Here is a 26,762-nt window from a genome sequence, read left to right on the forward strand (position 1 = left end):
AAAGTTCATCGTGCTCCTGATGTATGTCTTTGTATCTTCTTTCTGCATCCTCATTGCAGTTATTACTCCCAAATAATTATTTAAGAACCAGCTAGCTCTTTGCATTTAGGCTGCACTGGGCTTAACTTGAGAATCAACTCAAAGGTGACATATTTAGTCTTTTAGATAAAAACAAGGATATCGTGGGTCTCTCCCAGGTTGTTGATGCTGCTGAAAGAAGAAGAAGCTCTTAAGTTTTTCAGATAAGTTTTTTTGTGTTTATTATGTAATCAGCTGCCAATTTGCAGTTCATGTAGATAAAAGGAACCCTACATCTCTCCTGAGCAGGTGGCCAGGCTTCAAAATGTTTTTTAAATCATTAAGTTTGTTGATTGTACACGTCTTTAATAACCTCAGTTACGTGAAAAAAGTGACAAAACATCTGTATGTAATAGCACAAGAGAGAGACTGGAAAAGTCTCCAAGTAAGGGGAATAAAAACAAACGTGAAACTTCAATTCTTGGTTACTTCCATCCAACATTAGGATGCCTAGCTTTATCTGGTTTGTTTGTTTTCTTTTTAAAAGCGAGTGGGCCATGGTGATGACAACCACGCGGATGCCGACAGATCTCCTATATTTCTTCAGTTCATTGATTGTGTCTGGCAAATGACAAAACAGGTAAGAGACCTAGAAAATATTATGCAAAAATGTTTAGTCTTTTGCTTAAAACATTTTATAATGCAATTGAATATTAGTTGTATTTTCAGTCAAGTTCCCAGATAGAATGATCTTTATGTATTCATTGATGGGAAGATGGGCATTTTTGATACTGTTGCACACAATTTGATTGCATCGCATCACAGTACTGTCTGAGAATATGTTGTCCTCTGTACCTTTTCTTCTAAAAGGTGGGGGAAACCTGCTTTATCATCATTCTTTCAGTCATAACGGCTTACTGCTTTGATCATTGTTCTCTTTTTCAAAGTTGTTTTCTTTCATGCTACTGTGGTTTCTTCTAAACTCTTTTCCCTGGTTCTACTAACTTTGCATCAGTTCATACTAGACGTCTCAAGCCTGAATTCATTTCTAGAAGTGCGATAATATTCCATCACATTCATATGCCACAGTTTCATCGGCCATTCCCGGTTGGTAGGCTACCATGTTGTTTTCAGTTCTTTGCTACCACAAAAAATGATTCTTTTCCTTCTATCTTTTGATCCCTTTGAGGTGTAGGTATACATTCAGCAACACTGCTTAGATTAAGAAGCCGATCGTGTGTTTGCCAGTGATGGCCCCAACTCCTTGTGCACTGTCAGGTTTTATGGCCGTGGGTTAAGAGGACCCAAGCCTTTGCTTGTACAAATAAGCTGAATCCCTCTGCTGAATTATTTCTATGAAAACTAAAAATAAGAAAGTTAAAGGACAGATTCACTACTCCAGAGGTCACTTATCTGGCAATTGCTCTGTATTATAGCCAAGAACTCAGAAGGAAGCAGAGACGTACCTCTGGAGAAACAAAATCCATTTCCTGTACTTTGTAGAGAAATGCTCCTCTCAAAAACAACTTACTCTTCCTTTCTGAACTACTCTAACCAACTTAGTTTTTGATTCCCCTCATATACTAGCTCATATACTATCATGACACATTAGAAGAGCAGCAAGAGTAAGGAGAAGGAAAAGAACCAGTACAGCAGGTGTGATGACAGCAACACCAAGAATCTGCCCAAAAGTCAGACACATTTAGAGCCAAGGAGGTGTTACTAAGTCTCAGCTTTTCACTTGTGATACCAGGAGGATGGAGGAGAGACGTTCTTTATGGTCCTTTACGTCTCTGTTTCTACTTTACCCCACACCTCCCGGCCATATTCTTCATCAGATGCCAGCATCTGCGGCTCCAGAATAGCAGGAGGAGCAGGTCCATTAGTGCTAGTCATATGTCAGCAAGAGGAAAATACAACTGACCTCAAATTCAAGTGTTGGAGGGAATTTAGAGAGAAAGATGTCTTCACAACCTTAATAACTACCTACCATAGTGCAAGGCCAGGGTTTTCGTTGACTTCTTTGGACCAGTGATGGGCAAAGGACTGGACAACTCAACATTGACGACACTGGTTTTGCACTTACTGCTTTCTCCATAATGAAATTGCAATAAGAATTTCATTAATTTTTTTAAAATCCTTGTTAGCTGATTTTTAACTCCAGAAGCCCTGTATGAAAATATGAGGTGCTCTAAATCTTTGTGAAATTTTAAGCTATTAAGGCTTGTTTCAATTAAGACCGTTTTATGCACTTAAAGTTTAAAACTGCACGAAGACTTTTGGCATACTGAAGTAATAGTCTGCTTCTTCAATTTTACATATATATTTAATTGGTATAAATTAATTTAATATTTAATTGAATAACTAGTGACTGAAATGAGTCACACAAGTCAAGATGCATACTAATGATTAAAAAGGAAGTGTGATTTTTCTGTGATTTCAGAGCTCCTGCTCTACAACTTAGGATCTTGGAAATTGTCTGGAGCCCTGAGAGTTTCAATGACTTGCCCAGGCTCACACAGCCAGGAAGTAGCCAGAGAAATCCTGTCATCTCTGCTGTGGGAAGACCTTAGTTAGATAGTATTTATTGTGTGTGGTATTTTGTGTGTTAATACTAGTCCCAAAATATTATCACTGGAGGTCTTCAATCAGAGACTAGTTCCTTGTCCGAGATCCTGTTAAGAGGATTCCCGTTAAGATGTGGATCAGGCTAGATGACCTCAGAGGAGCCTTCTGATTCTGAGGTTGCTTCATAAGAATACTAGAGGTGGCCTTTCTCTGCTATGCTCCCCGTGTGTCTAGTTACCACCAAAATACTAATGGCCAGACTGTACAGACACAGAACTAATAGCTCCCAGCTGCGAGAGAGAGAGAGAGAGAGAGAGAGAGTGTGTGTGTGTGTGTGTGAGAGAGTATAAGTATGTATGCAAGACTTGAGAATGCATTCACCTCCTCCCATCTCCCCAATAAAGCAATAATAAAAAGTGAGAATGGCAAAAATCAGTGGCAGAACCCAATTCCAGCTTAGGGCATTGTACCAGCTCATGACTTCAAGCAGCAGCAGCAGGATGGCCAAGTACACTTCCCGGTCTGTTCTGTCAGCAACACTGATACGTACTATTGCCTGGGAGGTTTTAAACAAAATCTCTCTGTGCCCTGGAAGCTTTTCTTTGTTTTAAGTTGCAACAAATCCTAAGCTACTTTCCAATTTGTTAAAATTGTGAAAAGCCAAAAGAGTTGGGTGGATAAAGAACTTTTGCTTTCTTGCCAAATATCTGTAATCTGTTCCCATTTAGTCAGATGCTAAACTACAGCTAAGCATTTTTGTAGTTGATATGGTTGTGTTTTAGATTGTGTGCTTTAATATCTGAATCAAATGTTTCTCCGTCTTTTAAGTTTCCCTCAGCATTTGAATTCAACGAGCTCTTCTTGATTACCATCTTGGATCATCTCTACAGTTGCCTCTTTGGGACTTTTTTGTGCAACTGTGAACAGCAACGGTTAAAAGAGGTAAATATATCCTGCTTTTGTTTTATGCTGATGATGTTCATTCAGATGATTTTATAGTCAAGCGGCTTAGTGGAAAAAATAGAAGACTAGGATTTGAGAGAATTGGGTCCTGATTCTGAGTTCCTTATTAATTAGCTGTTTAACCTCAGGTAAGTGACCTTTACCTTTCTTGGACCTTACTTTCTTCATCTACAAATTGAGGGATTAAATCGGATAACATAATGGTCTCTTGTTTGATTTCAGGATTTTTGTTTCAAAGGGATTTTCTGTGGCATTTAGTAGAAAATTGCTACTACTTAATTTTTATAAGCTAAATGAACAATCCTCCTGAATTGAATAATGGTCTTAAGTAAGGGTCTGCTAGGTGGCACTGCAGTGAATGAAGTGCCCAACCTTGGGTCAGGTAGACTCATCTTCCTAAGTTTAAATCTGGCCTCAGATACTTCCTAGTTCTGTGATCCTGGGCAAGTCACTTCACTCTGTATAACTCAATTTCCTTATCTATGAAATGACCTAGAAGAGGAAATGTCAAACCACTTCAGTATCTGTGCCCCCAAAAACCCCAAAATGGTGTCACAGAGAGTTGGACATGACTGAAAAACGACTGAACAGAAAAATATTAAGCCCATTAGAAAGCTATAGATGTCAAGACAAAATATTCCATAAAGAAACTAAACTTTAATCTGCAGAAATGTCAAATGAATCTTGTAATCTTAAGTTGTAAATATGTTGTTTCAGAGCTTTTGGTGGCCAGTTCATTGACAGAAAACCAAAAGGGGTGAGAGGGGTATTATCAGTGTCATTCTAGTAATATAATGCTATATTACAGCTGATCTCTTATTGGTTCTTAAATCCCATCATCTACAGAAATCATTTCAGTGATTTTAAAAATGATTTGCAAGACTTTTTCAATATTTTGTATATTGAATGTACTAGGTATTGATTATACTAGGCATATTGAATGTAAATAGGTACAAAGGAGCCTAAAACATTTCCAAAATAAAGGTATATTCATTTATTTTCTATTGGCTTATTCTGTGGAGCATGAAAAAAGGTTTGTATAGTAAACCACAAACCAATTCATATTTCTGTGAATTTGACACTAGCATAGTACCAACTAGAGAAGCTAAATGAGAGCAGAACATTTACTAATATAAATTGATTCATTTGTTATGTTTGATAAGTGATCAATAAGTTCTAACTACGTTATTCTACTACAATATATTCTATATTCTACTACAGTTAATACTTGTCTGTAGTTGGTTAAATACTTTTATTCCCCCCTACCCCTTCTCCTGCACACACATGCACATACCATAATCTAATAATTCCTTTTTTATTCCTGTGGGAAGGAGAAAGCCAGGGTCAAGGAAAGCCAGCTATAGTCTGGCCGGCAGTGAGTTTTTTAAAAGATTCGGGGAAAGGAGATGTTACCATTGTTAGAATAAAGTTCTACCGGAGAAATCGGCCCATAAAGAACTGAGTCACCAGTGTGTTTTCTGACAAGAAAACTAAGGCAGTGGAAGATGTAGTTAAGAGGGCCATAGGGTGATGTGATAGTGGCAAGAGGCCTGGCCTGGCCAAGGTTTTCCAGGATTGGAGGATCCAGAGTGAGGCAGTGGCAGCATGCTGGCAAAGTCTGAGAAGTCCTGTGCAGCCCAAGGGGATTGATGGCAGGCCAGTTTGGACCCCCTAAAGCTGCTCTGGATCTGCAACCTCATCTTCATCAACTACAAAGGCAGCTTGGTGCCCCAGTGGATAGAGCACTAGACTCGGAGGCAAGAAGCCCCGAGGTCAAATCCAGCCTTACACATACTTGCTAGTTCTGTGGCCTTGGCAACTCGCTTCACCTCCATCTGCCCCAGTGTCCTCATCTGTAAAATAGGGCTACTAATAGCACCTCCCTTCCAAGATTGTGGAGATAAAATGAAATCTTTTTAAAGTGCTTTGGAAACCCTAAAGCACTATAAAAATGCTATTAGTATTAAAAACCAAAATGAAACAAGACCCATCCTCGAGGAGCTTTCGATTTGAAGGCCGAGTGGCAGATAATGTGCAGTAGAAAGCATTAATATCTTGGGGGAGATAGAAGTGACTTCACACAGGGCATGAAATGTGCAAAGGCTCACATCAAATTTGGAGAGAAAGCTAGTCTAGGTTGCCTGAAACAGAATGTATGAAGAGGAGTGTGAGGGGCAGAAAAGTTCTATTAAAGGTGGATTGTTGAGGGTCTCAATTGACTGTCTAAGAAGCTCGCATTTGATCCCCTAGGCCTGGGGGAAGAAGGGGATCTTTTTTCCGGCCAAGTGCCATTTGGGTATTATGGCGTCATTCATAGGTCATACAAAATTATTGGCTTAAAGAACTCAAGGAGGTGGACAAGACCAAATGCTCTGGGCAGTAGAAAAGTTTCAGTTGTCAGTTTTAAAATATTTTTTAAAGATTTTTTTTTTAATCACTTGAGTTTCCCAATATAGCTTCCCATCCCCAAATAACAAGAGTTTAAAAACAAGTAATTCATTCAAACCGATCAACAATTTAATGAAGTGTGAAATATATGCTGTTTCAGCTCTGAAAGGAAGGGAAGGAGGCACATTCTCATCTCTTCTTCACTGCCAAACTGGATTGTTTTGAATACATAGCTTTTGGGGGGAAGAGTGGGGTTCATGTTTTCAATTTACATTGCTGTCATAAACGTGAATGTTACTTTCTTGGTTTTGTTTTACTTTGTACACAATTATAGAAGTCTTTGCATGTCCCATATGTTCTTCATAGTTCTCATTTCTTTGGGTGCAATAAGGCTCTATCACATTTAGCTGTCTCAATTGGTTTAGCCATTTCCCATTTAATGATCATAGACTGCCCCCCTTTGTTTTACTGTTAGGATAAATGTTGCCGTAATGATTTTGTTATGATATAGGACAGTTCTTTCTACCTTTGACTTAGTTGATATATGTCTTACCAGGGGGACTTCTGGGTCAAAGTATACATCTTAGTTACTTTCTTAGCATAATTCCAGATTGCTTTGTAGACTAGTTGGATCATGTTTATGTTGGTACAGACTTTATTATCTTTTGTCGTATTTGTCAAATTTGCTCAGTGTGAAGAGAAACCTTACAGATGTTCTGATGTGCTTTTATTAAAATGGATCCCTGTGACTACATGTTAACTTTTTTTTTTAACCCACACATCAGCATTCGCTCTGTACTGTATTTTTCTTTCTTTTGTTAAACATTCCCCAATTAAAAATTCCCTAATTTAATATGATTTGGGACCACTTTGCTAGTTTGAAGCCTCTGCTCTAGGCAATTTCATATCCTTTGACTGCTTAGGCAGTGGACAGATTGGCTTTGGCCCCAGTGGTTTCTGAACAGAGAAGCAGCATGGTCAGGGGCAGATTTGTGTCTGCTGTAAAGAAAAATGTAACTCTTCAAACACCCAGAAGTGGAGTGGGCTGCCTCCCGAAGAAGATGCTTCCTTACTAGAGATCTTCAGATGAGTTACGTGATTCCTTCTGTGATCATAGATCTAGAGCTGGGCCAACTTTGTCTTTTTATAAAATATATATTATATATACATCTATATAAATTGAGGTCCATGCAAGTTTATTGATTGCCAAATACAAATAGTGTCAGAGGTCTTTCGATTCCAGTAGCTGGATGTGCTATCTAGTGGATATGTTGGTATTGTTGGATTTCGGTGCATTATGAGGTTCTGTGATTTCTGTGAGTGTCTAGACTGAGAATTGTTATGATCTTTAAGGGAAATATCATGAGAATGTTTTCAGATTACAGAAACTCCTAAGTTGAAAAGTAATGATTTTGATCAGATGCAGACATTTTCATTCTTTGGTGATAATTACCTTTGATACTTCTAGTGGTCTGTTTTCAATTTGTCCTTTGGACAAATCTGAAGCTCTGTCTAATGCTGTGGAACAGCCACAGATCAAACTGCCGGTAACAATTTGTTGCTGTTTTGATAATTAAACCCTTTATATGAGATCCAAGGTGGGTTCATCTTACCCTGAATTCTGCTCGGAGTAGAGCTCTAACTTTGACAGCACTGTAAGTTCTCTCAAAAAAAAAAAAAAAAAAAGAAAAAAAAAAAACTCAGATACTTTTAAGTCCCACTAGGTGGAGCTGAAGATTTTATTACTTGCTTGGTTGTCATGTAAACTGACAAACAATGTGGTAAAAGCTCCTTCAAAGTGTAACTTATGAAAGAAAAAAGGGCATTAGAAATCTAAAAATAAAGCCAGAGAAACTGAACCTCTGAAACATAAAATTAATGGTTTTATGTTTGCTGGGTTTTTTTTAATTAAATATAATTTCTAATGGAATGCCCCCCAAATGAGAAGTTCAGAATGAAAGCTTTCATTTGTCTCTTAAGTGACAAGTTACTTGACCCTAAATAAAATTGTTCGATTTTGATTTTTACTTTTGAATAATATTTTAGTTTTCTTCATCTATGTTTTAATAGTACCTTGTCTTGTGTATCATTTAAGAAAAAAATAGCCTACCAAGTTTACCAGGTATTTTCTGGGGGTTTTTTTTGGTTTGTTTTTTAAAGAGGTAAAATGGTAGTGAATCCATGTTGACCAGTTGTAATGTTTTCCTTGAATTCAGTGCAAATGGTTATACTATTTCCAAAGAATGTATTGTAGTAAAGTAGGGATCGCTTATTGTGTAGCATATGACAATGCTAGCATACAATATGGGTTGCATAAAGATTTCTTGAATTAAATGCATTTAATCTTGCTAGTGAAAGCTTTTTCCACGCTTAGATAAAGATTTCCCCTTCCCCATAAATGCCTGTGCTTTTCTGATTATATAAACTCTGCCTTCTCATAATGGAAGGTTCCCTTCACTTTGCTATTTAGCCTTAACGTAAGAACAAAGACACTAATATCTTTAAACTGTGCAGTAAGTTATGTTCACAGTCTGAACTCTTGTATTATTTTTGGACTAAAAATCTTTGTTTATTCAAGAGAGCACTAAACTTTTTGGCCTAGAATCAGAGAAGCCAGGTTCAATCCCTGCCCCCTCCCTTAGGTGTGGGTGACTATGTGCAGCTCACTTGACTTCTCTGTTCATATAATGGACCCGATAATCTCTCTAAAGTCCCTTCAAGGGAATTCGGTAACCATTTGTTAAATGTTTATGGTATACTGGGCCTTCAGGATACCAGGCCCAAAATGAAAAATCGTGGCTTTGAAGCTGGAAAGGGCCTTTAAAATCATGCACTTTAGCATTTTCATTTTTGTAGACATGAAAACTAAGGCCCCAAACACTTAAATAACTTGCCTAGGACACATGGTTTAGCGACTATCAAAAGTAGACTTTAAAAATCCCCAATTTCCTGAGAGCGAGTACCTGCTTTGTCAGCTCCATCATGTGACTTACTTCTCCCATATACCCAAGTATAATGCTATCTCAGAAGTGAGAAAGAGAACAGACTGGTAATATTTGCGAAGAGAAAACCACTGAGGAAGGATAACCAAAGGAGTCTGTACTAAACTCAGTCCTGAGTGAAGATAAAGAATCTGAAAGGTAGAAATGAAAAGGAAATGTATTCTGAGCAAAGGGCCTGCCTAGCCTGCCAAGTTCAGGGGTCAGCTGGTAAGCCCTCTTTGGCTGAAACATGAAGTAGGTGCAGGAGAATTATGTTCAGTAAAGCCAGGAAGTTAGAGGAAAACCAGCTTGTGGAAAATTTGAAACAGTATTCTAAAGCTTGGATGCTAGCAGCAGGGAGGTATCCCTGAAATATGGTGAGCTTGTACCTGTGCCATAGGGAGGTTGATTTTGACTCCTATGCGGAGGATGGACTAGAGAAGGAAGGCTGGAGGCAAAAAGGTATGTCATTTATTGTTCAGTCCTTTTAGTCCTTTCCCTACTCTTCGTGACCTCATTTAGGGTTTTCTTGGCAGAGATACCCGAGTGGTTTGCCATTTCCTTCTCCTGTTCATTTTGCAGATGAGGAAACTGAGGCAAATGGGTGCAGTGACTTGGTTGGGGTGACACAGCTAGCAAGTCTCTGAGGACAGACTAGACTCCAGGCATGGCCTGCTAGCCATAAAAGTGGTGATGATGAAAAAGCAAGTGATGATGAAGGTTTGCTTTAGAATAGTGGCCATATGAGTAGGGAGAAGACAATGAATGTCAGAGATGTTACACAGATAGAAAAGCTAGGACTTGGCAGCTGGGGAGGCAGAAGGAGGAGTCAAAGATGATATTTAAGTTTCCAAGCTGCTCTAAATCACATATTCTTACGTTGATGCCCTCTCCCTTCACCATATCCTACTTCCAGTCAGTTGCCAGATTTCATTCCTACCTCTCTGACATCTCTTCCATCTGTCCCCTTTCCTCCTTTCAGCAGGCCCAGATCGCCTCACAGAGGCTATTAGAATTGCCTCCTTGTTCTCCCTGCTTAAAATATATTTTCCAATCCATCTTCCACACACCTACCAAATTAACATTCCTAAGACATAGGTCTGCAGATGTTTCTCAAATTCCGTGTGTACAAAATGGAATTTATTATCTTCCCCCTAAAACCTACCCCTCTACCTGTCTTGGCTATTTCAGTTGAGGACACCTCTATTTTTTGCCATCCAAATTTACAATTTCATAGTCTTCCTCCTCTGCCTTCTCCTTCCTTTCCGGGACCAGTCAGCTTTAAAATACAATATGGGAGTGACATGGTTAGTAATATCTATAAAAAGGACTGACTGCAATGTCAATGAGTGAGCAGTGAGTGTCTTGTGGTAGCCATAAAAATGAATGTGATATCGGTCTCCAGTAAGAGCAGGATTGCCTCTAGGCATAAGGAGGTGCCAGAGCTGACCTGCTCTCTACTTCACCTCAGATTGTTGTACTTGGTTTTGAGCATCATAATTGAAGGATATTAAATGGCGAATGTTCAGAGGAGAACGTCTCTCTAAAATGGTGAATGGCCTTAAGATGTAAGAATTGGTTGAAAAAATGTGGGAATAGGGGCTGGTGGGTGGTGCAGTAAAGCACAGCCCTTGGAGTCACAAGCACCCAAGTTCAAACCCAGCCTGAGATATTTGATACTTATAAGTTGTGTGACCTTGAACAAGTCACTTAACCCCAATTGCCTCACCACCAAAGACTAAGAAAAAACCGTGTGAATGTTTAGCCTAGAGAAGAAAAGATTCCGAGTGAACACAAGTCACGTTCATGTATCTTAAACTATCATATAGAAAAGGATTAGACTTGTTCCGTTTGGTTCCAAAGAACAGAACCAAGAGCCGTAGATGGAAGTTACAAAAAGGAAGACAGAGGCTTCCTATTTGGGGGGGGGGGGGTTCCTAATAATGAGATTTCTTCAAAATAGAATGGGTTGCTTTGAGAGCTGCTGGGTTCCTCCACTTTAGAAGTCTTCAGGCAGACTGAATGAGGGCTTGGCAAACGTGTGATAGTATGGATCAGACTAGATGACCGCTGGCGTTCCTCCCAGCTCTAACATTGTGGGATTCTCGGTTATCCCGCTGCTTAAAAATTATCATTGGCTCTCTTGACTCTGAGATCAGACAAATTCTTCAGCTTCCCGTTTAAAGCTCTCAAATCTGAATCCCATCTGCATTGATATGCTTGCATCAAGCACTATGTATCATAGTGCTTGATGCAGTTACCTGTCTCTGTTCTACAACCCAACCAAGTAAAGCTACTGGCTGTTCCCTGTATTTGCCTCCTTGCTTGAAATATGCGCTCTCTTCTCTCCTCTACCTCTTCAAATCACTAGCTTTAAGACTCAATTCTAGTATTACCTCCTTTGTTTCCCCCCTTTTCCTTCCCTCCTTAAGTGTTTCTATTTTGCATTCCTCCTCTCTCCTCATCCTCTGTTCCAACGGAAGTTCCTCAAAGGCAAGAACTGTACCTTTTTCCATTGTTGTATGCCCAGGGAGTATGCTTTTGAGTTGTTATATGATTATTGCAGATGCTGATTTATTTCATTGTTCTAATCCTGTTCAAGAAAACCAGCAATGATTCTTGTGCGAGTCATGAAAATATTGGGAAGAAATTAATTGTATTTATGTTCTTTTTTTTTTTTTTTTTTTTTTCTCCATTTATCTTTCTAGGGTGTGAACACGAAAACTATATCTCTGTGGTCTTATATCAACAGCCAACTGGATGAATTTTCGAATCCCTTCTATGTGAATTATGAAAACCACGTTTTATATCCTGTTGCTAGTCTGAATCATTTGGAATTGTGGGTAAACTATTATGTCCGTTGGAATCCTCGAATGAGACCTCAGGTATTTTGGGAGTTGATTTGATAATTTGTTTTGTTTTTTTTTTTTTTTGTTTGTTTGTTTTTTGATAATTTGATTTAAAAAATTTCTCTTTCCAGTAAAAATAGTATTCAAAAAATATGGAAGATAAGTAGACAAGTAAGGATGGTGAACATTTGCTTCTCTTTAATTTTTGAGTGATCTTTTATTCATTTCATTGATTTTGACATGGTATTTATCCTGGTACTTTTCAACTTGCATTTTATCTCCTCATCTCGATGTTACTGTTTTCAGCAGTTGTGAGTATATTAACTCACAATAGTTCTTCCGTAGTTCACTAGAAAGCTATAGTATTGTTAGTTTTTTTTTTTTTGTTGTTGTTTTGTTTTGTTTTGGGTTTTTTTGCAGTTACTGTTAACTAATGCAGTCCCTCTCTTCCTATATAAGTGGTATGGAACACATTCATCCATTACTAGATATAGCACTTGAAGCTGGATCGTCTTGCTTTGTATGAAGCAGTCTATTAGAGAAAATGAAAGTGCTGAAAATATATAAAGCATTTGAATATTTTGGATATGCATATCTGTATACTAAGGACAGGATAAAAAGAAAGTATCTGAAATGTTTTGACAGGTCTGTATAAATAATTTGTAAATTTGGCAGGACATTGGTGATTCACAAAACAAATACTTGCCTTTAACCTATATTGAAAGCTGTTTCTTCCCTTATGTACTTAAAATTTGCCCCAGGGTAAGAGATAAATTAAATAATGGTGAACTCGGGGGTTACCACCCTGGCAAGTATAGCCATCCCACTATGCCAGCCTCTGGCTATTTGACTACTGCTCATCTGGACTCCTGATACCCTTATACAATCCATTCTCACATCAAGACACATGTTCTGTTTTTTTTGTTTGTTTATTTTTTTCCCGTCTCCTTGACAGGAAATGAGATGATCAAAGATTGACTTTCTATTACCATTGCTTCTATAAACAAGCTAATTTCTTCACACACATCTTTCCCTTTTTTGGCCTTGGGCTTCCAAGATATGGAAGATAGCAATATCTTTTTTATCGTCTCCATTAGTCATTCATTTTAGTCATATCTGACTCTTCGTCATCCCCTTTGGAGTTTTCTTGGCAGAGATAACTGGAGTGCTTTGCCATTTCCTTTTCCAGCTCATTATACAGATGAGAAAATCAAGGCAAAAGGGGTGAAAGGACTTGTCCAGGGTCACATGGCTAGTATGTTGATTTCATCAGTGTGGATATGCCTTCAGAGGTATGGCTTATAACCTAACTGTGCCTTTTTCTTTTGTATAGCTCTTGCCCATATCTTCTTTTAAATCCTCTATGAGGAATCCATGAAACATGCTAGGTATTGCCCTTTGTCCTTTCACATTATTCAGATACCAATGAGACATATAGGCACTTGATTAATTATCCCTCACTCTCATTACATTACTATTTCCTTTTTGTATCGTTCTTGTCTTTTGATATCTTTGATGGAACTTTTCGCATGTAATTCATTATTGGTAATGTGTTGCAATAGAATTATTCTCACCACGTCCCACTCTATCGCCCTTTTGGGTGATGCGTAATTTTGATTTTTAAAAATCTGCGTTACGCTCTTATTGGCGGACCTGCAACATTTCCATAGTCATATTGGTGTTTAAAGGTGAGTACTTCTTTCAAGGAGAATCTTGGGGTTATTGTTCAGTTACCCAAGTGAAATCCTGCCTATTCTCCTTCTTCCTCTTCATGTCTGGATCTCTGTAATGAACCCTCTGTGGTGTTTGTCCAAGATCTATGAAGGGTAAGACTAGCACCAAGAGTTGATGATACAATTGCATATCAAAGCTGGGACCTGAGAATTCTTCATTTTTCCTTTATAGCTAGGTCAGATTCTTGTGAGTGAGTAGGAATCTCATTTGGAAGGCTCTGAAATGTTCTGTGGCTTGTTACAAGCAGCACAATTATGACCCTCAAACAAGCTACTTTATGTTCGGCGAGTTCCCCGACAGCTGCAAATATCTGAGTTTATTTCTAATTGTTTTCTGCTTCACTTTATATTACTAATCAGAAGTTCATCAAAGTTATCTCTTGGATTCAACTAGGAAACTATAGTTCTCTTACCATATATATGAGAGATACTTTGTTAGTGGAGAACGACTACATTTGATCTACTGAGTCAAATGCTTTTATTAAAAAGTTAAAAACAATTGGGGTAGATATGTGATGTCTTCTCTTTCAATCAATTGTGTGGCTGCAAAGATGTGGTTTACTGGAGGTATAAAGTGTTGTACATGAAATTCTTCCTATTCTCTTATATTTTCTTCAATAATGTCCTCTATATGGGGTAAAATGATTCTGAACTCATAGCTCAGGAGACATATGAATTGAGAGGTACTGATTTCCCCATTGGTTTTTTTTTTGTTGTTGTTGTTGTTTTGTTTGTTTGGTAATAACATCTGTGATATTTTCAGATGACTTTTAGTCTCTTCCCCTACTTTCAGATAACTTGAAAATCAGGTTTCCACCATGCTCCAAACTGCTGCTTTTTTTTTTTTTTTTTTTTTACCACAGATTTTCTTTGTGGATATGAGGTACAGTTCAGATGCTCTTACTCTCTTAACTTTAGTGGCACCTATACTTCTTGTACAGTGCCTTGAGAAGTACGTGGCATAGTGGGTAAAGTGCTGTGTTCAAAATTAAGACCTGGATTCTAGTCTTGCCTCTTGACACATGATGGCTGTGAGGCCCTGAAAAAAGTCATTTGACTTCTCAGTGCCTCAGGCAAATCTCAAGTCAGAGCTGCTCTCCTATTTAAGCTTGCTACCCCATTAGAGTCATAGATTTCAGTTAAAACACTATAGCACGTTGTAGTCTGTTAGAATCCAGTTGTGTTGGTGGCAATGTCATTGATGGAGAGACAGCTAGAGTGAGCTGGGCAGCTCTCTTCCCCATTTTACCTGTTGTCCTCCACATTTGACCTCTGAATGTTCTTGGGACGATCTAGCTTAATTGGGCCTTGTGCCAATATTTCTGTCATCGTTTAAAAAGGCAATACTGTAAAAAAGCTTTTCCTAGCCTCCTACATCGGAATTTGAAAAAAAGTTTATATTCTAAGCCAATGATGCCTCTGCTGCCAGATCTGTTGTTTCCCAGTCATTTTTTTAGCCAAGATGCTGGAATAATTTGCCGTTTCCTTCTCCAGCTCATGTTACAGATGAGGAAACTGAGACAAACAGGGTGAAGGGACTTGCCCAGGGTCACACAGATAGGAAGTATCTGAGGCCAGATTTGAACTCTGATCTTCCTGACTCCAGACCCAACGCTCTACCCATTGTGCCACCTAGCTGCCATATTAGGACATATAGCAAAAATCAAGTGTTGGTTGGTACAGAGGCCCCCCCCCCCTTTTTTTTTTTTTTTTTTTTAACTTTTTACTGGTTAAGCTTTGTTAAGAAATGGTTATGGTCCCATCAGTTCCTTTATTGATTTTCCATTTTATACCATAAATGTTAAAATATAACATTTTATAATGTGAAGTTCTTACCTTTGGTCAAAATAATTGGGCAGCATTTTTTCCTTCTTTTTTCCCCTTCTTTGATCCAGATTTTGATTTCTATCATCTCCCAAATCAGTAGTCTTTACTCCACGTAGCTGATTTTGAAAGATCTCATGTCCATGTTGATAACCAGTAGTGTCCTGTCAAGATGTTGGCCGTTTTTGGAGGGATTTTATTCATTGTTCAAAATGTCCAAAAATATTCACCATGTGTAGATTGGTTGTTTACAAGCCTCTTGTTTTCCTGAATTGCTTAAACCTGATCCATATTTTTCATGATAACCCCCTGTGTGCTCCTTTGTGCTGAAGTCACTGAGTATCAAAATATATGTTGAGTAATAACTGGGAGGTTCTTACTGAATTCTTCAGATTGCTCTACTTTTTCATCCTCTAACAGAGATTAGTATAAGAAGTCTAATTATCTTCATGGTGGTCTTTAAGATGATAGAGTCCTGTGAAATGTTTGTTGCTTTTTTGTACTTGATAACCTGAACTCTATCAACTTTTATTTGTGTCTGTTCAACAACCTGTTTATATCTTGTGATTTTGTTTATGTTGTCCCTTTTGATATTTCAATTCCTACAGTACGATGCTATTTCCTTGGTCACTGGACAAGGATTTCACATTGAGTACCAACATAGCCAAGTTAATGGTTTGAAAGCTGTATGCTTTTTAATACCTTTTTTTTTTTTTTTTTTTTTTTTTTTTTTTTTTTTTTTTTTTTTTTTTTTTTGCGAAATATTACTGCAGAAGGAAGCCTCGCAAGGACTAAGGAGCATTTTGTTTTTCTTTATTTTGTACCCATATTGCTGGCCCTACCAACGAAGTTGCTTGAACTTGTTATAGTGGAGATTGATTTGGAGGTGTGGGTTTGATTAGGTGATTATGGAACTCCTTTATAACTAAGGAATTCTATGAAATCAAATGATATTTATATCCCTAGTGCTTGTACTTGAGACACATAATAGATGTGTTGAAATGATTTTTTTTTTTACATAAGTTTAATTTTAGACCAGTTGAAAGCACATCATACTATTTCCACTCCTACCTTTTTGCTTATGTCTTTATTGTTACCTGTTCCATTTTCTACATTGTGTAGAATTGTTTTGATTTTAGGTCACAGTAGTAAAAGTTGACTGTAAGTAGCCTCTTTCTCTGCTTAATTCTTAGCCATGTTAAGTTTATAGAGATGTCAGTTAACCTTACCATTAGCTAATCCCATACTTGAACCATAAAGTGTACAACTTCATTTCCTTCCTTTCTAGTTTTGGTGACGAAAATGGTCGCATGCTTCCAGGTTAGGTACCTTTTAGTGCTTTAGAAGAAAGGTACTGTATAAAAGGGAATGAAGATGAGATTCTTACAATTCTTGTCTTAGAATAAGACAAGAATAAGAATAAGTCTTAGAGCATGTGTAAGCAGCAAACTGCACTAAGACTGGGGGCCATTATGTATAGTTCTAGACTAGGGAGCTTGCAAGGTCCCCGGCATTTATTAAATGCCTATTGTGTGCCGGACACTGTACTAAGTCAAAAAAGAAAGACATTAAGATGTGTATACAAATAATTATAAGGTACTATGTGTTAAGTACCAGAATGCTAATATGGTGCTCTATGGATTCAAAGAGCTTGCTAGGTGGCATGGCAGTGGACAGAGGTCTGGGCTAGGAGTCAGGAAGGCCAGAATTCTAATCCAGCCTCAGACAATTCCTAGCTATCTGACCCTGCGTAGGTCACTTAATCCCCCATTTATATCAGTTTCCTCATGTGTATGGTGATCTGGAGAAGAAAATGGCAAAGCGCTCTATGATCTCTGCTAAGAAAACCCCAAATGGAGTCAGTTGGCCACAAGTGAAACCACTAAACAGGGAAGCATTCGTAGGAGGATAAGATCCCAGAGTAAAGTTAGTAACTTGGCTTGAGTTCTCCTTTCCTTCTCCTTTTAAGTCATTATTATGTTTTTCATAAGCTCCTTAACTTTCCCAATGATGTTCATTTAGCCAGTATCTCTTCCAATGATTGAGGATGGAATTTGAAACTTAATTTCTGAAACTGTATTTGAATTAGAGTGGATTCTGTAAAGGAGCTACAGTGAAAAACATCGCCTTTTGTGAGTCACAGGAGCAACCTGATTGAACTATTTATGTAATCTAAATCAAGTGGTAAATTCAAAATGTTACTCCTTTGTGGTCTCTGGTTTTTATTGGAAAAACAGATCTCCATGTGAAAGGGGATAAATTATACTTGTTCTTTTGGGGCCCCAGAGAACAGAAGTAGGAACGGTGGGTGGGAGTCACAGAGGTAGATGTTGGCATGGGAGAAGGAAAGTTTCCTAACGATTACAGCTCTCTAGAAGTGGAATTGGTGGGGAGCCTTTGGGGACAAAGAGTGAATGTTAGGATTCTTACAAGGTACTAAAGGTCAGTGGAATTGATAGAGAAAATAGTTATCTAATTTAGCATGGTGCTTAACAGTTCTCTAGTTCAGCAATGTACTTAGTACTTAGTAGAGTTCCAGAAGATTCACACCTTTGATAAGAGACCGTATAAGCTCCCACAAACTCAGCCAGGAAGAGAACTAAGGAAGACAGAGAAGTGATGGCAGGCTGTCTCGTGGACAACACTGAAACCAAGATCCGGAAGGCTTCCGGAAAACTAGCCGAACCCCAAGTGAAGATTTTGAAGGACACAATAAAGGATTTGGACTTTTAACTCCTGGCTGCATTTGGGGTGATTATACTGAACTGAAACGAAGGCTGCTCCCAGAACCCCCCAAGAAACCTGCTCCCAGAGAAAATTATATTCTAGAGAAGAATATTAGCAAGTGAGGAAATGGTAGAATTACCATCATGAAAAGTCTTCCAGCAAATGTTGGATGACAATTTGTGACTGAGGATTCTCAGTCAGGAGTCAGTTAGACTATGAAATTCTGATACATAGAAATGCACTGTCTTTTGCACAGTTAAGTCTCAAAGTTTTCTTTTTTCTTTTGGAATATTTCTGATAGCTGTACAATTGTATGAAAATTTTCATATAAACAATTCTCTGTCATGAGTGTTACCAGCATTAAGCATATATGTCTTTGTATGAGTGTGTGTATATTCATATATCTTTTTTTAACTCATGAGAGTGTATGGCATAGTACCAGCCTCAGAGCCAGGAAGACCCGAGTTCAAGTTCCATCCCTACCACATAGTGGTTACAGTACCCTGTGCAAGTCACTTAACCTGTCAGTGCTCTAGGCAGCAAGGAGTTTCCCACATCAGTAAAATCATAGGTCCCTTAGTGTGTTTAAGTGGCTCTGTAGACAGGGTTGCATTCCCTTGAGGTGTCCCTCTCCCCAATTGCAGAAAGTATGTTGGTTGTCATCTGTACCAAAAATGACGTGGCTGTGTTAGAGGTGAGTTAGTGTGTCTGTGGCTGATCGGCCCAATTCGAACTGGGGTCGTTCTGCACGGGTAGGACACGAATAGTGCCTGTGAACATTTGGGGTGGATTCTCTAATTTTGTACATTTCATGTTTTTTTTTCGGGACTACTTCAATTCTGCTTTGCTCGTAGAGCACGGCACCTTCTCTGATGAGGGCATGCCATGCTGGGTGGTCCTGTGCCGGTGTCTTCCACATCTCACAATCAATTCTAAAGTCCTTGAGAGTGTCCTTTTATTGCTTTTTCTGACCACCCTGTGAGTGCTTGGCCCTGTCTTGAGTTCTCCATAAAATAATGTTTTCAGCAGACGTACACTTGGCATTCGAATGATGTGGCCAGCCCCACGGAGCTGCGCTCTATGCCGTAGACTTGAAAAGCTGGGAGGTTTAGTTCGAGAAAGGACCAGCATCTGGTATCTTATCTTGCCAGAGGAGCTTCAGAATCTTCCTAAGATGATTCAAATGGAAGTGATTCAGTTTCCTTGCACGGCACTGGAATACTGTCCAGCTGAATAATAAAAGCTATTCGAATAATGGCCAGGGAGAATATTAGTAGAATCTACATGAATTTTTCAGAGTTTTCTTTCTTTGTATATTTCCATATATGCCAAGTTAAGTCAACGATATGTGTGAATATACATCATCAGAAGAGTTTCTTTTAGAAACCCGAACAAAATTGTGCTTTATACTGAAGAAAACTGGAAACTGCATGTTTACACTTAGCCATTTGTCATGCTGGTTCATACCTTTATTACTATCTGATCTTTGCTTGAGGAGCTTTAGTACAGAGTACCTCTGGGGAAGTTTTCCTGACCTCATTTTCTTTTTTGTTATATAAATAAGAGTAATGTTCTTGTGAGAGTAGGTAACTAGATTATAGTAGAGTATTTGTCAGTTAAGTGTTGAGATTAATTTGTCTAAAATCATGCTATTTTTCCTAGAAAAGATGGAGATTGATAATAGGATAGTATCCTTATATTTGAGACTGACTACCCAGATCCAAGGAATAGTCACTAATTCTTTCATGGCCGTTTGAACATAAGCCTCCAGTGGAGTACCTTAGGGATCTTGGCTTGACCCTGTGCTGTTGAATGTTATTGTTAAGGTATCACTTAGCAAATATGCAGGTGATGCATCTGGGAAGGATAGCTAACATTACATAACAAAATGTCAGAATCCAAAAAGACCTCGGGTTAGAACATTGTGCTAAAACCTCTCTTACTAGCCCTTTACTTAACCTGAATCAGAGAAGAGAAGCTGAGAGTTGAAAAGGTTTGCCTTCTCTTGAGAGCTGGTTCATTGTCACGGCCTGCACTACCCCGAGCAGGTTATGGTCACTCTTATCACAGGATGGGACCGTACTCTTATGTTCATCATCCATCATCTCTTCTAATGTTGCCTTGATGTGTCTTGTCCGGTTTCCTATTTGTCCCCAAGCTCCCTGTGCGTCTCTATAGGTCTCTTTCGATGACTCCTTATCTTTCTCTTCAGAATCTTTTCTAAGAATAATGTTTATCTTAAGGGCTTCCTATCCCGATTTCTCTTGTAAAATTTTAGGTCATGGCCGAGTTCATGGCAGGCTGGGTCTGTCTTTCCTTTTCTTCTCTTTTGTCACATATTTTAACAGGGAGTGTTCCTTCCCACTCAGTTCCCATTCTTTCTATACCAGTAACCAGTTGGTGAGAATCAGATCCAGATTAGACTGTCTTTTCATTGGTTTCTTCAGCTTTTTAAGGAACAAATGTTTAAATTTATTTTAATGGTAAGCTATTGAAGCTTTTTTTTTTTTTTTTTTTTTTTTTTTTGCTGTCACTATTCCATGTCTGCTAATGTGCTGACCATGTTATTTAACTGTGTAAAATGAAACTAAGATTGTCAGTAAAAGTTTTAATTCTAAAACATAAGTAGATGTCCATGTATATTGTTCAGTTTGAAGCATACACTTGGTTTTTATCACGTGTTGTTGAATTTACCATGCTTACCAAGATAAATTTTTAATTCTTCGCCTTGATTTTTTAAAAGCTGTTTTGTTTTCCTTTCAATATCTACAAATTATATTATTGTGCATATGCTGCCAAGAGATGCAGAAATAAGGGAAAAAGAAAAATGATCACAAAATGTGCTTTCTGCTCTTATGGTTTCCGTTATGATGGCTCTCTAATGTTTTGATTCTTTTAAAAAAGAGAGGTTTTTTTCCTTCTCTGCTTTTGTTTTCTCATCCTTTTGTGTTATTCTTACAGACGAGCATTGTAAACTTAGAGAGGTAAAGAATTAGCTGTGCTGCATGTGTTGGCATATATAAAGAGGCCATTCTCTAATAAAGAATTTGGCCTCTCAGAAAGTCATCGTGTTATTACGACAACATGAGGTCAGGATCCGGGTGATGATGTTAAATAAAGTTCTTCCAATGTCTAATAAACCTAACTGTTTCTATTGACTCACCAGATGCCAATTCACCAGAATCTCAAGGAGCTGCTTGCCATAAGATCAGAGCTTCAGAAGAGAGTGGAAGATTTACAGCGGGAAGCTGCTACACGATCAATTTCATCTTCTTCAGATCGAGGCTCCTCTCCTTCCCACTCGGTCACTCCCGTTCATACATCTGTTTGATATGGCATGGAAGCCAGGAATGCTTCTCACGATAATAAGATTACCTATATACCCAATATACTTGTGAGAATATCTTTAGTGTACTGTCAACATTGACATCTCATCCCCCCCCTGCCCCCTCAGGCTACAGAGAGTTGAGAAAAGGGAGTTTTGTAATTGTTAGTATAGAATTTTGTCTTTTTATATTTAGGCCGAGTTTCTTTATTTTCTATTGTGGTGTTTTAAATAATCGATCATTTGTGTGGCTATTCTGACATCTTTGCGGAACTCTCTTGAGCAACCGTGACTTAATTTCGAATCACCAATCCCGATCTTTAAAGGGATTTTGTCTATGATACTGATTATATGAGAGAGCAGCACTATGCCTCCTTGGGCAGCTTTTGAGAAGCCAATGCAGATGGTGTCTCGGTCACCTTGAAGGTGAACAAAGCATTTTTCAAAAGTGAATACGTTATATATGAGACATTTTGTACTAAAGATCATATGTCAGCCAGTTAAGTGATTTCTCTAGGTTATTTTGATAAAACTTAAACCGACTTGTATTTTATGGGGAAAGAAAAGACATTATATTTGTGGTAAGGATGTTTCCTTGATTGAAAGGAATAGTCCTTGCCAAGTGATGAGTGTGATGTTTTTTGTTTTTTGAAAAGAGCCAATTCTCTTGATGCCTTTTCACACTTAAAACAGACACGGTTCACATTCCTGGCGAAGGTGTCATATGAATCGTGTTGTATATGAAATGATTTTTAGTTAATTTCACAGTAGTCTTTGGAATATGGTACATTTGGATCGGATCCTCAAAAATGTATCTATCAATAGCATAGAAGCACTTTAAGTCTTGCGACATGCACACCAGTCTAGTGTTATTTATTTGCATGAATATCAATGATTGTACGTTGTTTTCTGCATTTCCAAACTGCTGAACATGAAAAACTTCATTAGTTTTCTTTTTAATATCATCTGTTCAATTGGATTCGTTTAAGTTGAAATTATTTTATATCAGATATTTCTAATCTTGGAATATCTTTTCTCAAATTTATTTCTTAGATACTTGATATTATCCTTTTAGAAAAAAAATCATCAGGCATTGACTTTGGGTATAAAAAGTTTGTTTTTCCTTCAACCGCTAAAGCAGCTAGTTGTTTGAAAGGTAGTCATTTCATTTCTGGGGAGTTTTCTGTGCACAGTTACCTCATGTAGCTCCACTTCTGGCCTTGAGCTTCATGATTCAATCAGGGTTTCCATGAATGTAGTAGTAATCAATTGATTGTATGTCCTAGGTCTATAACTCTTAACTGCATTACATGGTATATGTTTTAGAGCATTGATATTGTAGCCACATGCTACCACGTGCCAGCATATTAATACTTGTTCATCATCCCAAGGGACATGTAATTGATCAATCAGAACACCAATCAACATCACCAATTCAGAACATAAAGATAAGCCATCCTTTATCAAAAGAAAAACATCAACTGTCCTCAGTAGACTTTAGTTGGCCTAAAGTTACTGTTGCATTAACATTGATGTTCCGGTGACCTCACTTTAGAGATTGTGCTTTTTAAATGTTTACAGTTAAGTAATTAAAAAATTAACATATTACGATAAGTTTCAAATCTAGCTTTTAAATATAGGGTGTCACAGAAGACATACTGTATGTATCTTAGATTTTCTGTTACATGAAGGTCTTTTCTATAGGGCACCAGAAATATTTATATAAGATCTCAAGAAAAAAGTTTTTTTGGGGTAATAATTTCAGTTATGATTTTAATTTTTACCGTCTATGGTAGGTACCTGAGTCATATGCTTAATAATAATAATTTAAGGGGAATGAGTGCTCGAATTCTGCCAGCAGACAGAGTATCCTCCCCAAGTATAAGGATTACCAGATTAGCAGATAAATGAGGAAGGGATTATTTCTTCTATTTTATTTTTAAGTGTTAAAACCAAGTTTTGGAATTGGTACCACCTTGTATTTGTCTCATTTGTCTTTCTGCTTAAACTTATGATGAAGGGAAATCATTTCCCTTTTTTCCTTCCTGGAGTTTGATGCAATCATATAGGTACAACAGTTCTGTTAATGTAGAATAGGTTAAAGGCCTTTTGACCAAACCAGATCATTTAAATGGGGCACAGTTATTGCTGCCTGTATATACCGGCCTTTTGGTGAGAGAAATGGAATTCAGAGAGTAGATTGACTAGCATGTTGGCTCTTCCTCAGCCCTCTGCCGCAGCACACACGGGCTGGCTGTCTTACCACATTGGACCATACTGTTGCTGTCTGGGCGTGAATTCTGAGCACAACCCCGTTCTAAGGTAACTGCCTAGGTTAAGGTTACCTCATAGTCTTTAAGGAAATCTCTCTTAGTTATCTGAAATAAGCACAACAGTTTTTTGGGGGGAAGTTTCCTTCTGTATCTAAAAGCACTTGAATTTTGTTATAGAAAAGATGACTTTTCAATTTTATTTTTAGTTGTGTGATATTAAAAAAAAATTGTAAATTTTGTTTTAAAATTGGTACCATATTGTATTTGCCTCATCTGAAAGTTTCGTTCTAGTATTAAAACTGATACATGTTGACTTTGGCAGTTTTCATTTTAACTGTATTTTGGTTTGTATTCCTTTAGGGGGAAAAATACATAAGTACTTGAACTATGTTTAACATATAGATCTTGTGTGTTTTGACTGAAATTGATTAGTTGCTTGGCTTATTATCTCCAATTTTTGGTTCTTGTACCATTTCCCCGTTTGCTAAAGCTAAACCAGGATCAGAGTGCACTGCTTTATGCACACAACTTATCCCTTGGTCAAACAGTTGCACAGAGAAAAGAGTTCATGTAATCTTTTCTCCACAAACTTCACCTGAAAATGCTTCTTTTTTGAAGGGTGTTTTTTGTTGTTTGTTTATGAACAGCTCAGGGAATCACTCAAGGGACTTGCATACTTCAGAAGCCCTTCCCACCCCCCACCCCCCACCCCGACGACGACGACGACAACAACAACAACGAAGACAGAAGCATTTATGCGGCACTTTAATGTCTGCAAACTAATTTATAGTCTGTTTGATTTTCCCACCAACCCTGGGAGATAGTTGCTATTATAGATGTGCCTGCCTATTACCTAAATGCCACTGGAGATGCAGAAATTAAGCCTGAGTCAACTGCTAAGAAAATAATTGTTTTTAAGAGGACACAAATATGTGACTGAAATAAGTTTATTTTTTTGAGTGTGTTATTTAGGTAGAGATAGAGGAAAACAGTTGTTTTTAAAAATAAGTTTTATTTTCTGTGTATAAGGTTTTTAAAATAAGGTTTACTGTCTCTTAGATAATTTATTTCTGGATACCTTCCTGATCCCCACTGACACTCTTCTCATATAACAAAGAAAAGGCAGCTAAGCACCTGGCAGTGTATAGTTGCGGTCCTTCACTTTGCTACCAAAGGTGACGGCTTGAGACTGTTGATTTTGTGTTCTATGTCTGTCACGAGTGGTTTTTTTTTTTTTTTTCATGTACGTGATTTTGATCGTTGTATATGCTTTTTTCCTGGAAGAGCTTATTATGTGAAGAAGACCTGGACTCAAGTTTAGCTTTTGCCATTTAAGTCTGAGACTTCAGTGAGCCATTTAACCTCCAAAGGCTCAATCAACTCCTTAAGACTTAGATCAGGAATCACAGTGGCCTTTCTACATTACATTCCCGTGATGAGCATGTGCTCATACTCAATAAGCTAGTAGATGGAGTTGGCATTTACTCTTTTGTAAATGCTTTCTTTGTATCTTTTCACCTTGAATGACTCATAACACTACATATCTATTAATCGTTTATGTATCTTGAATATTGATATTTGATTTTTCCCTTATCTCTAAAATTATTCCTTCTCTCTTGCTCATAGAAAAGCTTTTAAGATTCATGTGCCTGAAATTTTTCTTTCCGATTATCCATACCTCTTGTTTAAGTAAGAATTCTCCCCCCCCCCCCCCCCCCCCCCCCCCCCCCCCCCCCCCCCCCGCATACTTTGTACTATGATGTGGCCTTTTCAGTTCAGGGCTGGTATTAATTGGAAAAGGCTTGTTAATCTAGTTCCAGCTCTTGAAACCCCCATCATATGCTATCCCCTGACCCAATTCCTTGTTCTCACTTGCTCTGCTTTTTCTTTTCCTTATCATCCTCAAGAAACCAGAGTTTAGCTTCTCTTAAAATTAACTTGATAAAATGTGTCTCCAGCTTTCCTCCTCCGTTTTACCACTTTCTCCCTGTACAAGTTGATCCTCTTAGATCTCTAATATCTACCACTTCAGCCACCAATGATTCAATTAGGGAATATGCATCTTAGATTACACTTTCCCTAGATTGTTTTGTAATCTTGAGTGGATTTCATTGCTAACAAAATGTGGCCTGTTTATATGTAGTTGGGGTTGGTTTGGATTTTTTCCCCCCAAGGAAATGTCGCAAAAGCTTTGCACTGTATTTTCTATATCTATTCTCTTGCTTCTCAGCATATCATATTCTGCTTGACTATTTTTCAAGAATAAGAGTAGTGTGTACTGGGTTTCATCAACTAAAGACATTTTCCTTTGCTCTCTTAAAATGGTACTGACACCTAAATTTTTACCTTTAAATGCTATGTTCCTTTGTAATTTTAACTTGGGATTTTAAGAGTCTACACTAATATTTGCCTCCTCCATCCCTCCTCCCCCCACCCCCCACTTCAGGATAATTTTCTTTTACTGTTTTTCCTGCAGATGATATTGTGGGTGTTGAATCATGAACTTGGAAGAGACAGGTACCCTTTTGTTTTGCAAATGAGGATACATGTACACCACAGGGGTTAGGAGACTTCTGCCCAGAATCACACACGTGCTAATGTGTGGCAAGCTAAGTTCCAAGAACTCCAAGTTCCAGTTACTTTTTCTGGTAGAGGTGAGGTTACTTCTGTACATTCTGGCTCTAGCTTAGCTAAGTCTTTGACATAAAGTTGTGTTCTTCCATTGTTCTTCAACTCTCTTCTGCCCCATTTCCTTCCATGGCATTTTGTTTTAAATTTATTTGTTTAGCTTTCACATTTTTTTTTTTTTTAAGCACTGCTATGGAGATTTTTTTCATGTGTGTATATACATATAATTTTCCAAACCATTCTTAGTTATTACTCTGAGTTTTTTGCTCTTGAGGCACCTATTGATTGTATAATCTTTTCCCCCACAAACCTCAGCTGAACATATTTCTTTTTTGAAGGGTGGTAGGTGTTATTTGAAACCCCTTCTGAGTCTCCCCACACACAGTTCACTCTTTTCCCTCAATGGACTATAAGAGAAGCCACTCTACCCAAAGTTCAAAAATGAAAATCTATGGGACTTTTCCTGGCCAATTTCATTACTGTGT

General features: G+C 38.0%; 1 protein-coding gene across 8 annotated transcripts in view; it reads left to right on the forward strand.

The window, feature by feature from the left end:
• MTMR1 (myotubularin related protein 1) overlaps positions 1 to 23,967 on the forward strand; it is a 67,232-nt gene extending 43,265 nt beyond the window's left edge. For all 8 annotated transcript variants that reach the window (XM_031944532.1, XM_031944533.1, XM_031944535.1 and 5 more), the window contains 4 exons: positions 566 to 658; positions 3,415 to 3,528; positions 11,627 to 11,803; positions 21,218 to 23,967. In XM_031944532.1, the coding sequence (XP_031800392.1) occupies positions 566 to 658; positions 3,415 to 3,528; positions 11,627 to 11,803; positions 21,218 to 21,382 (549 nt within the window). In that variant the 3' untranslated portion in view covers positions 21,383 to 23,967. The remainder of the gene's footprint in view (positions 1 to 565; positions 659 to 3,414; positions 3,529 to 11,626; positions 11,804 to 21,217) is intronic.
• Positions 23,968 to 26,762: the final 2,795 nt, after the last annotated feature.

This window comes from Sarcophilus harrisii, chromosome X, assembly GCF_902635505.1.
Source record: "Sarcophilus harrisii chromosome X, mSarHar1.11, whole genome shotgun sequence".
NCBI classification, from domain to species: domain Eukaryota; kingdom Metazoa; phylum Chordata; class Mammalia; order Dasyuromorphia; family Dasyuridae; genus Sarcophilus; species Sarcophilus harrisii.